A 15,046-nucleotide genomic window follows, 5' to 3' on the forward strand; every position below is an offset into this window, starting at 1 on the left:
GGGGATCGGCTTAGACAGCTTTTGCGGTCGTCAGTAGAGTTAATGACGTCGCTGCGTTGACGGTTACGTCTGCTTCGAAGCTTTTTCTCTTAATCTCTGGCAAGAAAAAAAAATAACCTGCCAGTTATATTCGGACTTTACTGACTTTTTTGTCAGCAGAATGCACAGTGTGACAAGTGTTTGCCAGAGTCTTCTGTGCTTGCCTTACTTCTCTTGACCTAAACCTAAACGCCAGTTTGCTTTTTGTATATACACTGAACCCATTGAAAAAGGGTATAACGGGTATAATGGTTTTGTGGCAATCTACATAACTGGTAGGAGGAAGCGACTGCAACTCCATGAGGCATATATATAAAATACATTATCATATTGATCTTAGTTTCTTTTTACTCTTCACTAACTGTGCCTGCCATAAGAAATGAGAGTACTTCCTAGCATGCTTACATTACACAAAATCTAGAATATAATATTGAATATTTACCAGTTGGGAGAGAAGACAAGTTTGACAATAAAACTAGATTTATGTTTAATATTTAACAGCTGGTTTACGGGGTATATCGAAGTGGAGCTCATTCGACTACAGCATTCCTACTTGTTTAGTTCACAAATTGTGAGAATATTGATCAACTCAAAAGCATATAGCCATATATAGAAGCATGTGAGAAGACAATTTTTAAGCATTCAATTTGGGATAGCAAACCTCAGCAGCAAACTTTTTAACTTTTGGACATTGGCAACGGCGTCAATGACAGCCTGTGTCTGTATTTATATATATATATATATATATGTGTGTGTGTGTGTGTGTGTGTATGTGCTTATCTCAATAGATTCGATGGCCAGAGCCAGTGTCAGAGCCAGAGTCCGAGTTGAGTAGTCAATTGTTTAAGGAGTGTTAAAGTCAAGTGATTTTCGTTTGTTTTCTCGCTATCTCGCTTATGGCTTGTGGCAACGTTGGCATAAAACTTTTGCCTGGTCTGGCAACCCCCCACCCTACACTATCCACACTAGTTTGTGTGTGTGTGTTTCTGTGTCGCTGTTAAATTTTATTTTTAATTTAATTTAATATATTCGTTATGTCGACTAATTTTAGTTGACATGAAAAAGAAATAATAAATTAAATTAAGTATTTGCTAAATAGCCATTTTAATATTTCATATTGGCAAAAAAAAGTAATGCCCAAAAACTAATTGAATGAAAAGTCAAGGTTTTTTTTTTAGCTCACTTCATATCTGAAAAGGCGGTAATCATTAGAAATGATAAATGTATATATGTGGCAGCCAACCAATGTCCAGCCGAGGTCAATGACCAAGGGGAGGGAACAGCCGAAAAGTTGAAGCGCCAACCACAGTGGACTTTTGGCATAGTTTATCGGTCAACTGAAATGGCGAAAGCTTCTTAGACATGTCCGCTGCGGCACACAGCTGGGATGATTTCCGTCTCTTTTTTGGGGGTGATGAACTGGGACTGGGACTGATGCTGAGGCTGAGGGTGATTTTCATTTCCGTGTTGCGGCATTTTGACACAAAAGCACAAATGCACATTAAAAATGCATATCCAAGGGTCCAAAACACAACAGTAACAGTAACAGTAACAGCAACAGCAACTAACAAGCAAGCAGCCCACAAGTCAAGTTTCTAGCTAGCGAAAGCATTGAAATATGCACAGATAACTCTCCGGGCCCAAAGCTGTCCGCCAGTCTCAATTTCCCGCCAAGTTCCCTCTTTCCTCCCTTGCCCCTTCCCTATTCCATATTCTCTTCCGGTTCGCACTCTTGTCCACCCACTCGGGGGCTTTTAGCAAACGCTGTCATTCTGGCCAACGCACCAGTTTCCCTGACAACTCCTTTATGGCAAAAAAAAAAAAAAAGAAACGGGGAAAAATGCTTTTGGGCATTGTCAGTTATCAGCTTATGGAAGCGGCAGCAAAAGCTAGCCGAACATTGTCATAAAAAATATTTTTTGGGCAAGACAGTTCTCTTTTTAACAATTTTTTTTCCTCTTTTGGCTGGCAGCCTTCTGGCTCGCTTAATAGTTTTTTATTTTTTGGTTTGTAACAAGCGGCTGTTAAGACTGAAATATGCATTTCTTTTGTCGCACTTGAGTGGGAGGAGGGATAGAGGGAGATGGAGAGGGGGGAGTCCGAATTTGTTTGGGGTTCTTGCATCTCATATTCAAACGCGTCATTTGTTCAAATACAACTGCTGCGTGCAACTGGAAATAGAGGATAGAAATGACCAAGTGCTTTTATACCCATACTAATACCGATTCCCGCTCATCCCGTATAATAAAGTAAACTGAATTCTAAGAAAAATATATTATTTTTGTCCTGCGGCTGTGTCCTGTTCATGCTTCGCTAGTAGAGAGAAGTGCCTCGTTTCTCGCTTCGCGCTTAACGCTCATAATGTCAAAAATCTTGGCCCACATTTCACAGACAGACTCCGACACAGGCATTGAGAATGGAGGATGCGGACAAAAGCGCCAACTGCAGATCCTTGCTGTTGCAACAGGGAGCTTTTTCAACGAGTCGAACTTCATTAAATGAAATACAAACACAGACAAACAGAGCAAGACAGAGAGAGAGAGAGAGAGTGAGAGAGAGAGAGAGAGAGAGAGAGCGAGGTATAATGTTATACCGTGCTCCGGCAAATTTGCTTATCTGTTGTGCAACAAATTTCATTATATTTATACAAGTGACGGGTACACTCAGGAAAAAGATTGAACTAAGTTTTAGAAAATATATGTCTACCTCTCAAGAAGGTTTTCTTAAAGATTTCGCATATACTTAATTAGTTTCACATATAATACTTCATTTCATCTGATTCACTTGTAATTGTCCTCAAATTCTTATAAAAGTCGAGTCATTAAATTTCATTACTTCTTTCTGAATTTTAGAATGGATTTTTTTCGGAATCGGGGTCTGCATATTTGCTGTTTAGAAATGCATTTCTAAATAATAGAAAATATTTTTAGAGTTTGGGAAAAGCACTATATTTTTCGGATTGTCAGGTCTTTTTAATTTTAAGAATAAAAAGTTCTCTTATGTTTGAAAATTACTTCCAAAAACTAGAAAAACTTTCTAGTTTTCAGGGCGACGTTCTTTTTCGGAGTGTAGCTAAAAGTAATTCACGCGTGCTGCTTTTTTCCAACTTTATATGGTATGCAAAGCGAACCATTAAGCCGTCAAAAGTTGAACTGTCAGATAAGTTAAGCGACTTATAAGTCAAACACTGCCCGTGTGTATAAGAGCATGCATTATAACTGCAAATATGCAACGGAGCGTATACGTAATATGCACAAGTATCTCTGTACGAACTATGGCCAAGGACAGCTTGTAGTAGAAATCCCAGATTCGTGATTCCTGACTGCAGTTGCACTTTCTTTGACTCACGTACAAATGCGTATGCATCATTTTGGTACGTTTGCATTTGGGCAAAGTCTGATTGAGAAAATGGTGCTCGTTCTGTTTCCGGTTGAGGTTGCGTGGCGTGTTAAACCACTAAATTTGGCTCAATGAAAAATAATTTGGTAAGCGCATGGCTTGGCCAAGAATTTTTATATGCCCTGTCATTTGGAAGTTTGGTTTTGGCTTCTTGCGACCTGACTTGCCAAGAAATGTTGGCAATTTTCTATAGGTCGATTGGGTTGGCTTGTGCAGGATTGCTCATATTTATATATATTTCGTTCGCTTGGCCTGTTGAGATATAATTCCCATATTAATAAACAATACGTAGCTACAGCTGCAAATTGAAGCGGACAGCACGTGTCCGATGCTCCATTTTCTAGTCGAGTTTCTGTCTGTCTGTCCATTGTACTGTCTCGGTCTGTCTGTCCGTGGTCTGGCAGCAGCAATCTGATTTCCGTAAGATTGTGCGTTCAGCTAAGAAAACGATGCACATTTGTCTTCGGCCAATGGCCAAAGTGTGGCAAACTGGATGGGGTGTATGGCATGTGGCAAGGGGTGCCTGTTTGCCTGCTTGCCTGCCTGCCTGCCTGCTTGGCAACGTCGTTGTTCAATAAACAGTTGCACTTGGCATGGCCTGCGGGTCGTCCTTGCTGCTGACTGCTGTCCGTTGCCAGGATGCATCATTATTTTCTGTCATCATTATATTCTTGTTGACTGCTTTGAGCGCTGTGCTTTTATTTCTCGATTCGTTTATATTTTTGCCTTTTTGCTTATCGCCTTTTGCCTTTTTGCTTTTGGTGTTTCCTTGCCACGTTCTCCGTGTCTGTGTCAGGTCTGCTCGCGGAAATTACAAGAAGCGCATATTGCGCATATACGATATATATCCAGACAGATAAATATATATGTATATATATTCCTTGTTAGCCATGAACTTTAGCCCCACCTTTGTGCGCACATAGAAATATATATTCGTGTATCTATCATCTATGTATATGCAGGAAATTGTTTAGTGAGCAGCATAAAGTGAGCAGCGATGTCGGCGTCGACGTCGACGTCTCTGTCCACTGAGAGAAATAGGAAGTTGCACAACGCGCTTACTTCCTGTTGAGTTGGCGGAAGTGGTGCGAACGCCGCCAAGTGCCAGCCAAAGATAATGCCAGGGATAAGAGTTTTCACTGAACTTAAATCCAAATGCAAATTGGCCAAAGCTTAATGCCAAAGAAACAACGGAAAATCCCCTATAGACCCAAGAAGCGAACATAACAACTTATAATTCACCACAGAAACCCAAGCATCGAACGTAATATTTAAGGCATGTTAAATAATAATAACAATACTATTAAGTAGTAATTGTTTGAAGAAACAACTGAGACTTCCTCACAAACCCAAGAATCGAACATAATATGTCAGGTATGTTAAATAATAATACTAAGCTGGAAATTTATGGAAAAACAACTAAGATTCGCCTACCAACAACTCAAGAATCGAACGAAATATTTCGGATATTTTAAATAAGAATAATAATGAAAATAATAAGCTATAAATGTGAGATTCCCCAACAATCCCAGGAATCGAACGTAATAACAATAAACAGTAAAAGTATGGAGACAGAGCAAAGAAACCCCACAGAAACTTTTATTTAAGGTATGTTAAAAGATAATAATAATAAAAATAATAAGTAATGATTGAATGTGTGTCAACGAACCTTTTTTGCGTCGCTGATGCACAAAGAACCAAGCAACGAGCGCCGCATTGACCAAAAGGAATCCGAATGCCGCCAGAGAGATGGCAATTATGACCAGATTCGGTGTATTTGTGGAGTCCTCCGTTAACTCGGTTGGCATCAGTTCAACTCCTGTTTCCAGCCGATGACGACGATGTCGCAAATAAAGTCCAAAATAAAGCAAGCCAAACGAATCGAATCGAAACGAGAACGAGAATGAAAATAAAAATAAAACAGGAAAATATGCTTGCAAAAATAAAATAATAAATAAATACGAAACGAAATGAGAAACTCCAATAAATATAAAAATGACGCAGACGCATCGGGGACCAAATGGGTAGCAAAAAGGGGCGTGGATAGTATTCTGTTTGTGTGTGTGTCCGTGTCCGGGTAAGGAATGCAAAAGTGACGCAAATCACGTAGAGACTACGGAACGACTCACAATGGCAACTGTGGCTGTGGATGCCTCAACTTGTGGCATAGAGTAAATGAAATTAGCGCCGCGCCTGATGTTGACCGGAGCACGAAACGTGCCACAAGGGGCAAAACTGGCGGCGTTTAAAATGCAAATTACATGAAATGCTGGAATGCTGAAATGCTGCGGCAATAGATGAATAGCAACAATAACAATAACAAGTGCAACAACTACTACTAGCAGTAGCGGTACCTCGCTTCAGACGCTTCTCGTTGCGCTTGTGCAGGCAGCAGCCGATGACAAAGATATTGAGCAGCACAACCGTTATGCCAGCTGCCACGCCCACTAGCAGCATACCCGAGGTGCCGCCTAACGGCGTTTGGCTGGTAGTCGGTGGTCCGCCACCCAATGATGAAGCGGGCTGCGATGGCGGTGGCGCCTCTGTGTGTGTTGTATATCCAATTCCAATTAGGCGGGCAGCAGAAGATAAAGTTAGAGTGAGAGAGGAGAGATCATTGAGCAAAGCAGTTAGCTATTCAGCTGTGACAGTCTCGCATTCAATATCTAGCTGATGTGGGAGTAATAATAGGAGCAGGAGTACAACGGCTGTTGTCCATAAATGCCACATAAATCAATGGGACAGACCCGTCGGCTAACCAACAGACCCCTCGGCAGTCCGACAGACCCGTCAAGCAACCGTTAGAATTCCACGCAGCCTGACAGATCCATGGGCAGTTCGAGAGACCCGCTCAGCTGCCATGCTAGCTAATTTGAATATTTTGCGCGGATGCTCGTTGCTTACCTTTGGTCTGGGCACGCGTCAAATCCGGCAGGTAGGAGCTCTGTCCCAAATCATTCCATGACATGACCGAAAACAGATATAGAGTATTCATACGCAGGCCGGGGATGGTAAGCTTGTGACTGTTGGCAAGTCCATCAATGTATTTGTACTGCTCGCGGTCAACCATGCTGCAACGAGACAGATATGCCACACATGAGAACGATTGGGACGTGCAACGAGTTGTGGCAGGGGGTGGGTAGATAGGTAGGCAGTGGTGCTGCCACATCCTTCTGGCTGAGCTGGCAATTTCATTAGTGCCCGTGACATTTGCCGTAATTGCAATGGAATGAACTTGAGCATGCAAATGGGGTTGGCATTGTGGATTGGGGTTGGGTTTACGTACCGATATCGCACACGGTAAGACGCCTTTAAACCGCCATCGAAACCGGGAGTCCAAGCGACAGTCACCGTATCGTGGGTGACATTCAGTATGTTGAGACTGAGCGGTGGTTCTGGGGGCGATGTTATATCCAATCGCACCGTTTCCACATCCTCGCCGAGTTCGTTGCGTGCGATACACTCGTAGGCACCGTAATCGGCAGGCGCCACTTTCTCGACAATCAGCGTCGACTCGTAGGTGAGGGAGTCGATCTTGCGCTCCTCCACTTCGTATTTGGACGTACGATTGATGGGCAGCTCCTTCTGCTCTTGACGCCAAATAAATTGCGGCCTCGGCGATGCCTGTGCCCGGCAAGGCAACCGTCCGCGTTCCCCGGTGCCACTTGCTGCACGCAGCAACGTAGGCGACTTGGTAATCTCGGGTGCAACTGTGCCACAGATTGGAGATTAGGCATATAATCGGTGGGAAGTTTTGGCGTTTTTGACTTACATTTAACAATGAGGAGTACGTCGCGATTGGTGGGATTCGCGACATGATTGTCGGCCACACATCGGAAATTGCCGACATCTTCGCGCTGGGCGTTCTTAATGTGCAAATAGGCAGTTCCATTTGTGAAGGTCGTTGTGGTCTTGTCCTTCATCTCGTAGCCGACCCGCTCCCATTTGACATGATCGTGTTCGAGGGGTTTGCCTTCGACGCTGCACGAGAGCATTGCATCCTCGCCGGGACTGACAATGATATTCTCCGACACGGACTTGATGGTGGTGCCATCTTGGAGGGAGAGGTAGCTTACGATAGATTCGAATCGCATGTAAACCTTCATTTGATCTACTCACATTCGACGACAACTGTTATGTTGATGCTGGCCTTGCCCTGTGAATTGCTGGCGGTGCAGGAATAGATGCCAGAATCTTCGCGATGCAGCTTGGTAAAGTTGAGTACGGCACCATCGGCAAAGATGCGATGCTCGCCAGGGTTATCCTGTGGTATAACCGCACCGTTCTTTATCCACGTGTAGTTGATTAGCTCCGGATTCGCATTCGCCTGCAGCGGCACCTGCAGCGATTCACCCTCCAAGCCCACCGAGGTCGTCGACGGGGGCGGTACAAACTTGGGCCCAACTGAGATTGAGGAAAAATGGGATAAAAAAAAGGAAATGGCAGATACAGTTGTGGTCAAAATAATAGCACTACTACAATGTTATTTGTTACGTATGAAACAATAATATATTCAGTTTTGCTATTTTTTTAGTATTCCCCCTCTAAACAAATTCTCTTCAATATTTAATTTATGTTTTGATTTGAAAAAAGTGCCAAAAAGTAGCGAAAAAAATAATAGCATTACTTATGCATTTTTTATAGAAATCGTTTTTTCATAATTATTTTCATAATTATTAAAGCACGTTTTTAAAATGCTGATTCAATATTCTCATTCATTTTTTTTCTTTTTCATAAATATTTAATTTTTAATTTTAGCTTCAATTAAATTTAAATTATAGTTTTTTTCCTTCTCACTTTTTTATGAGTATTCTAAAAACGTATTCATGGGTTCCTTTGAACAGATTTGTTGTTAGAGTGGTGCTACTATTTTTTCTGTAATTGAAATTGCAATTTCAATTCAAATTTAAATTAAGAATTGTGACTAGGTCTAATTGCTCAATTAGAAGCCAGACGACGACAGATGAAGAGTAGAGAAGTGGATGAGCTGACTACTTACACAGGACATTGAGGCTAGTTGCCTCGTGGACGCTGCGCTGCAGTGCCTCGTTGGCGCTTTGGCAAGTGTAGACGACACCGTTCATTTCCTGGCTGATGTTTAGCCTGAACTCGAGCGTGGACACGGTGCCACCCCACAGACCTGGCTTCGACGTATTATTAATGCCTGCAATTGAGAGGGAGAGACAGAGAGAGAGAAAGAGAGAGAAATTAGTATGGGCGTTATATTATTTTAGTGAACTGGACGTTGGCTGACTTGGCTGGCAAGCAAACCAAGTCAAAGCCGGATGTTGTCGTGGCAACGCCTTTAAAAAATGCAGCGACTGTGGAGAAAATGGCGCCGCCAAGTCCATGTCTATTGCCGGCTGCATGGGCAAAGTTCCAATTCTATTGGCGCTTACGTACCTTCAATGGATATGCCATCCTTCCACCAGGACAGCTTTGCCGGCGGATTGCTTGAGCTCGAGTCGCAAATGATGGTTGCCTCTGTGCCAGGTCTCAGCTCTTCCGGTTCAATGCGTATTTTTACCGTCTCTGGCGCAACTGTAAGCAGTAGACACACACACATACAACAACAACAACAACCACAGTAAAAACTCGTACAACTACTCACAGTGCACACTGAGCGTGGTGGACTCGAAGAGTGGAATTTCGGTGGCACTGTTCGAGGCCTCGCAACGATATTGCGCCTGATTGTCGGTCACATTGGCCAGTATCGTTATTTCAGCTGAAACCGACCTGTCAGCAGTTCGAATGACAGAGTTAATCTGGAAAGGAGGTGCACAACATATATACATAATAATATACACATCTCTATGATAAATGCATCAAACAACAAACCAATTTTGGTTTGTCAAAAATGTACTCAGCTAGTTCTATTGAGCAGGAATGAATATTCTTTATACGGCCGATCGGAGTAGTATTTTTCAATACCTTTGAAAAGCACATAACAAGAAAGAAGTCTAAATACCCGTACAACTATTTCTATTTTTACTTTTGTCAGATATTCTAATTCATTCTTACTGGAAAATAATAAAGTACTCTTTGCAGCTATATAATAAATTGCACCTGATCAAGTTGTCTGCTTTAATGCGTTACACATTTCAACAGTATTATATAGTGCTCGGCAAAGGCATAACACACAAGGTGTGCGACAACAACAACAACTGCTGGCAATATGTTGCATATATGCAAAGAGACTCAGGCAACAGCAGCCAACAGGCAACAGCCAACAGCCAGCAGCCAGCAGCAGCTGGAGCCAGGAGCACAAAACACAGCGCATTTTAATTTTGTTGATAAAATATCATTTAATCTGCGCACACAGATGAGCACCCCCCGCCCCCACAGAGGCTGAAGGGAGTGGATGAGGCGGCTGGGATAGATAACAACCGCAAGCGGCGATAAAGTGGAGAATTTGCTTGGGGTGTGGAGAACTTGGCGTGTGGCGGTTGTTTGTTTGCTGTTTCCGCTTCTGTGACAGCAACCAGCAGCAGCCTTGGACACTTGGCATTTGTTGTATATCAAGCAAACCAGCTGCTGCAACGGGAAGCAACGGAAGGCAGCACCCATAAGTATGCAACAGCAACAGTGGCAGCAACAGCAACAAGAACAGTTGAGCAACTGTGGCCACCACTTCCGCTGATGGCATTTGGCTGATGGCGAATCGAGGCAAAGATTAAATTTGTATTTCAGCCACTGAGACAATTGCCAGATACAGCCCAGATAGCCATAGCCAGATAAGCAGATAGCCTCATCAAGCAAACAGGTGCAAAGCCGAAAGAAGTAGAACACTATCTACACTGAGGAAAAAAACGAACTGAGAGGATAGAAAGATTTTCTGAATGAATTTATGAATTTATCAACTATCTAACTATCTAAACTATATAAAATGTTGTATATTGGAAATCATAAAATACAAATGTTAATTAATTATTTAAGCAGCAATAAAGCTCATGTTAACGTATGGGAAAAAAAACTCCCTGCAAATTAGACATATTTTGTAAAATATATTTTAGACAATATGGGTTGTTGCCCTTGGTGAATTTCTAAAATGCAGGTTGCTTATTTTTCTCGAGTGTATAGATGCAAGTGTGTCCTGCCAGATACAGCGAAGCCGGTCGGGACGAACTGCCTTATTAGCACTTTAAGCCCATAAACCGGAAGCGGAAATGGTCAACAAAAGGGCCATTATTGTTCTGTGCATGTTTGTTGTCTGCTGTTGATAGCATTACGTTCCGACTGTCGGTCCGTCTGTCGCTCCGTCTGCCTATCTGTCTCTGTGTGTGCTTTACATTTACATTTTACTTCTGTTTTTCTTTTTTTTGTCAGTGTGCTGCATATCGTTTAGTTTAGTGCGCTGCAAATGCAGCAAAATGTTGTGCAAAAACCGAAGAAAAAAACTCACCCGCTTGTCGTTTTTATACCACGTTAACGTTGCCAGCGGATTGCCGCCCGATGAGACACAGAGCAGTTTTTGCACCGACCCAGCTGGTATAATTTGTCCTTCTATATAGCCCGAAATTAATGGCGGCGCGGGCGGATCTGCGAATAGATAGACAGAAAAACGTGTTCAGCGTCAGCACATACCATAAAACGACCTCAAAAAAAAGCAAAAACAAAAACAAAAGGAAAAGGAAAAGAAACCAAAAAGAAAAACACTGTTGGGCCAAAAACTTAGCCACGAGCCAGCCAACAAATTATGGCCTACTAGGACCAACCGCTGTGATGTCGAGTCGAGAGTCGAGTCGAGTCGAGTCGAGTCGCTGGCCAAACAATAAAAATTAAAATTATTTAATTTGCCGCGCATAAAGTAAATGTAAAGTATTTGGAGGGTGGCAGCCCCCTTGGGGCTATCCATATAAGACACACTTACACACACACACACACACACAGAGCGGCCTTGAACATTCTATTTCTAAATGCGCTGCTACTGCTGCGAAAGAATGGCCCAAAGAATTCTCTTTTTGGCCAAAACTGGCAAACTGGCAAGCTGGCCAGCTGCAGTGTGTCAGCACAAAGCAGCCCCTGTCATTTGCCCATAATATGAAAATGGGTTGGGTTTTTACAGAGTGGCGCTGTGGGTGGGTGGGTAGGGGGTGGAGATACGCTCATTACCCCGAGGCGCTTGTGCAGTATGGGTAATAAATGTAAATCTCACAGTCGGCTTTCGCTTTTGGGCAACGCTGCTTGTGTTTTCTGTGGATGCTGGTCAGAAAAATTAATTAGCGCTGCAGGAGTGCACAAAAGGGACGCGTGGACAACGGCGAAAAAGGCAACCAAACAGCAGGGCCTTCAAGTGCTCTCTATTGTCTTGTGGTTTCTATCGGAGAGCAACTTGCAGTACTTCTAATTGAGGTAAATGAAGAGTGACGTCGAACATGTGAGCATAATGGAGTTGAAGACACCTGCGTCTGCTACGTGGCAAACAGAGATGACAAGCTGGACACATCGATTCAGCTACGAATTGTGTGTGCGTGTTTTAGTTTTATTTTTATTTTTTGACATTTATTTGGCAGTCGACCAAAGAAAGCACAGATGAACAATTTTATTGACATACTTGAAATTTGGTAAACTGACAAATGGGAAATTTGTTGAACACCCAGAAATACAACGAAAAGAATTTATAGCACGCCGCAGCTGGTGAAGATGATGCTGCGACTGAGTTTGCCATTTTTGGTGCCATAGCTCTGCAGGCAATCGAGTATCCTGCGGCCTTTGACCACATGGCCGAAACCAACCCGTGAGCCGTTCACAACAGACAACGGCCTGAACGAGATGGAGAAGGACATGTGGTGGCGAAAGCCCTGCAAGTGATCCTTGCTAAACGAGAGCACATAACTGGACGCGCCATGATCAACGATCTTGGCATCGTACTCCAGAGGCTGATGCAGTTCAACACTGCCATTATCCTGCAGTGTCACATCAAGCCAAAGATTGGGAAAGAGTCGTCGAATCAGAAATTTCTTGTGCATATCACAGAGGCAACAGCGCATTAAGTGCAGCACCACCAGCGGAGCCGCCTCCGTGCACAGCTCGACAACGATGCGGCCGAGTGCGCGCGCATCCCTCATATGGATGTCAAAGTAGATGTGCGGTCGCAGCAGACGCCAGCGTTGCTTGTCCGTCGTTGGCAACGTGATATGATAATCCTTGTACTTGGCCAGACCCTTGTCGGGCATAATAAAGGGTTTATCGAACTGTTGGCTGCACTTTGGCGTGCTTTTAAGCCTCGTCCCCAGGCCGGTGTCCACCTCACTGACCACATCCAACAGACGTTTGACCATATCCCTGTTCTCCTGATCGATTCGCTGCAGATTCTTAAGGATCATCGGTATCGAGGACGCGGTAATGACACGCTCGTAGCGGAATGGTTCGATGGCACCATGGGTTCGCATCAGCTTCGACAGGTCGATCAGCATCTGAATATTCTTCGTGGTCCGCTCCATGTACGATATGGCATTCTGATGCAATCCAGACACCCCAGTTACGAGGGATGCATGCAAATGGGGTGGATTCGTATCCAGCTTAGTCTTCATGGTCAACACTCGATGGCGATGGTCCTGATACAAATTGGCTTGTTTCGAAAATGGATTCTTCTTTTTTTTGGACAATTTCATTATCTCAATCTTTGGCTTGGACACATCATTAAATTGCAGCTCTGGTTCTGATTTGGCTTCAGCGCACATTGGCGATACACATTGGGGAAGCCGCCTCATAGCATTGATACCAAGGCACCAAATTATACACGATAAATTTAAAAAGAACAAAATACAGACTTACAACTTTTCTGTAAAACACAAAATTAAATGAGGAAAGAAAACATAGTCAAATCGGGTGATTGACAACTTTTGCTTTAATTGGAATTTAGTTTTTAACTAAGTGAATATTAAAGAACGCCGCAACTGGTGAAGAGAATGCCACGACTGAGTGTGCCATTCTTGGTGCCGTAGCTCTGCAGGCACTCGAGGATCTTGCCACCCTTGACGACATGACCGAAACCAACGCGAGAACCATTCACCACACTGAGGGGCTTAAAGGAGACCGAGAAGAACATGTTGTCACGGAAACCCTGCAGGTGATCCTTGCTAAAGGAGAGCACATAGTCGTAGGCACCATGGTCGATGATCTTGCCATCGTATTCCAGGCGCCGATGCAACGGTGATTCATGTTCTATGGGCAACTCGACGTCCAGCCAGAGGCCAGGAAAGAGTCGCTTGATCAGGAACTTATTGTGCATGTTGCACATGCAACAGCGTACCAAATGGAGCACCACCAGCGGTGCCGCCTCAGTGTACAGCTGCACGACAAAACGGCCAAGCGGCCGTGTATCCTTCAGATAGATGTCAAAGTAGATGCGCGGACGGAAAAGTTGCCAGCGCTCTTTGTCCGTGGTGGGCAAGTTGAGATGGAACGCTTTGTATTTGGCCAACGCCTGGTTGGGCATCGTAAATGGTTGAGTTTGCACTTGATCATCGCCTTTGGCATCTGGCCTTAGACCGGAATCCACTTCGCTAACCACATCTCGGATGCGTCTGCCTAGATCTCTATTATCCCGTTCCATGCGCTCCAAATTGCCAATGATGCCTGGCACGGCGGACATGACAAACGGTGCCTCGTAGCGGAAGGGATTGATGACGCCATGGGTGCGCATTGTCTGCGTGAGACCCACCAGCATCTGGATATTATCCCGGGTGCGTTGCATAAATGTGTCCGCATTCTCGCGCAACACATTCACGCCGGTCAGACGCACTGCCTGAAAGGTGGGCGGAGATCTGTCCAACTCACTGACAACGTTCAGCATGCGTTGGCGATGTTCGCGCCACATCAGCAGACGATTCGCCTCCAATGGGGGCAAATTCTTCAACGTTTCCCTTCGTTGCTTCCGCTTCATCTTCAGTGTAAGCTTCTTGCGTGGCAACTTCGCCAGGGACACAGAGGACGTATGAGATTTTTGACCGGAGACCGAATGAGGCACCGCCTCGAAGGAATCGTTGGAAATACATTGCGGAATTTCGTACATATTTAGAAAATGTATAATGCAGCAATAATAAGCCAAATATAAATATACAGCTTTTGAATGAAAATTTTTGAGTTCTGATAGCAACAACAAATTGATTGTAAATGTCACAAAGTAATCAGATGTAAGTCAAATTAAATTAGGGTTATTTTCTAGGAGGTGTCGACTAATCTATCGATTATTGCTATCGACTAATAATCAGATTGAATATGCAGTTTTCGAAAGGGAATTTTTGAGTTTGAAAACCAGTCAGAAATGTAGTCAGAACTCTATAAAGGAATTATCAACTTGAGGCTCGTCACGGTTGATTTTTAAAAATAAATACATAAATGTTAAAATAAATAAATAATAAATTTAATGCTTTTCGTACTCACATAGCACATTGATCGTGTGTGTGGCAACAACATTTTCCGTTAGTTGCATGTTGAGGCCATGACAGATGACAACCAAGGAACGCTTATTCGGCTCCACGGTAGTGGTGAAATTCGAGGTGGTTATGGAGCCGCCTGAAATGCCAAATCGCATAGATGATATATGAATTTATATTTATTCATACATATATATATATAAATTTATATAAAAGAAAGTTCAGAC

The 15,046-nt window shown here is 43.5% G+C and overlaps 2 protein-coding genes across 2 annotated transcripts in view; both read right to left on the reverse strand.

Moving 5' to 3' along the window:
• LOC6568694 (nephrin) overlaps positions 1 to 15,046 on the reverse strand; it is a 49,139-nt gene that overhangs the window by 16,098 nt on the left and 17,995 nt on the right. The window contains exons 8-17 of the mRNA XM_043215309.1: positions 14,827 to 14,958; positions 10,841 to 10,977; positions 9,050 to 9,203; positions 8,842 to 8,979; positions 8,438 to 8,602; positions 7,558 to 7,842; positions 7,211 to 7,492; positions 6,725 to 7,148; positions 6,343 to 6,509; positions 5,793 to 5,981 (exon numbers count right to left, since the gene is read on the reverse strand). Of these exons, the coding sequence (XP_043071244.1) occupies positions 5,793 to 5,981; positions 6,343 to 6,509; positions 6,725 to 7,148; positions 7,211 to 7,492; positions 7,558 to 7,842; positions 8,438 to 8,602; positions 8,842 to 8,979; positions 9,050 to 9,203; positions 10,841 to 10,977; positions 14,827 to 14,958 (2,073 nt within the window). The remainder of the gene's footprint in view (positions 1 to 5,792; positions 5,982 to 6,342; positions 6,510 to 6,724; positions 7,149 to 7,210; positions 7,493 to 7,557; positions 7,843 to 8,437; positions 8,603 to 8,841; positions 8,980 to 9,049; positions 9,204 to 10,840; positions 10,978 to 14,826; positions 14,959 to 15,046) is intronic.
• Positions 13,266 to 14,552, reverse strand: LOC116805898. The gene has a single exon (XM_032741054.1). The coding sequence runs from the start codon at positions 14,453 to 14,455 to the stop codon at positions 13,322 to 13,324; it is 1,134 nt and encodes a 377-aa protein (XP_032596945.1). The 5' UTR covers positions 14,456 to 14,552; the 3' UTR covers positions 13,266 to 13,321.

Source organism: Drosophila grimshawi, unplaced genomic scaffold (assembly GCF_018153295.1).
Source record: "Drosophila grimshawi isolate 15287-2541.00 unplaced genomic scaffold, ASM1815329v1 contig_1367, whole genome shotgun sequence".
NCBI classification, from domain to species: Eukaryota; Metazoa; Arthropoda; class Insecta; order Diptera; family Drosophilidae; genus Drosophila; species Drosophila grimshawi.

Coding starts and splice junctions, on each gene's coding strand:
- LOC116805898 (XM_032741054.1), bottom strand. CDS start 14,455: ATGTACGAAATTCCGCAATGTATTTCCAACGATTCCTTCGAGGCGGTG.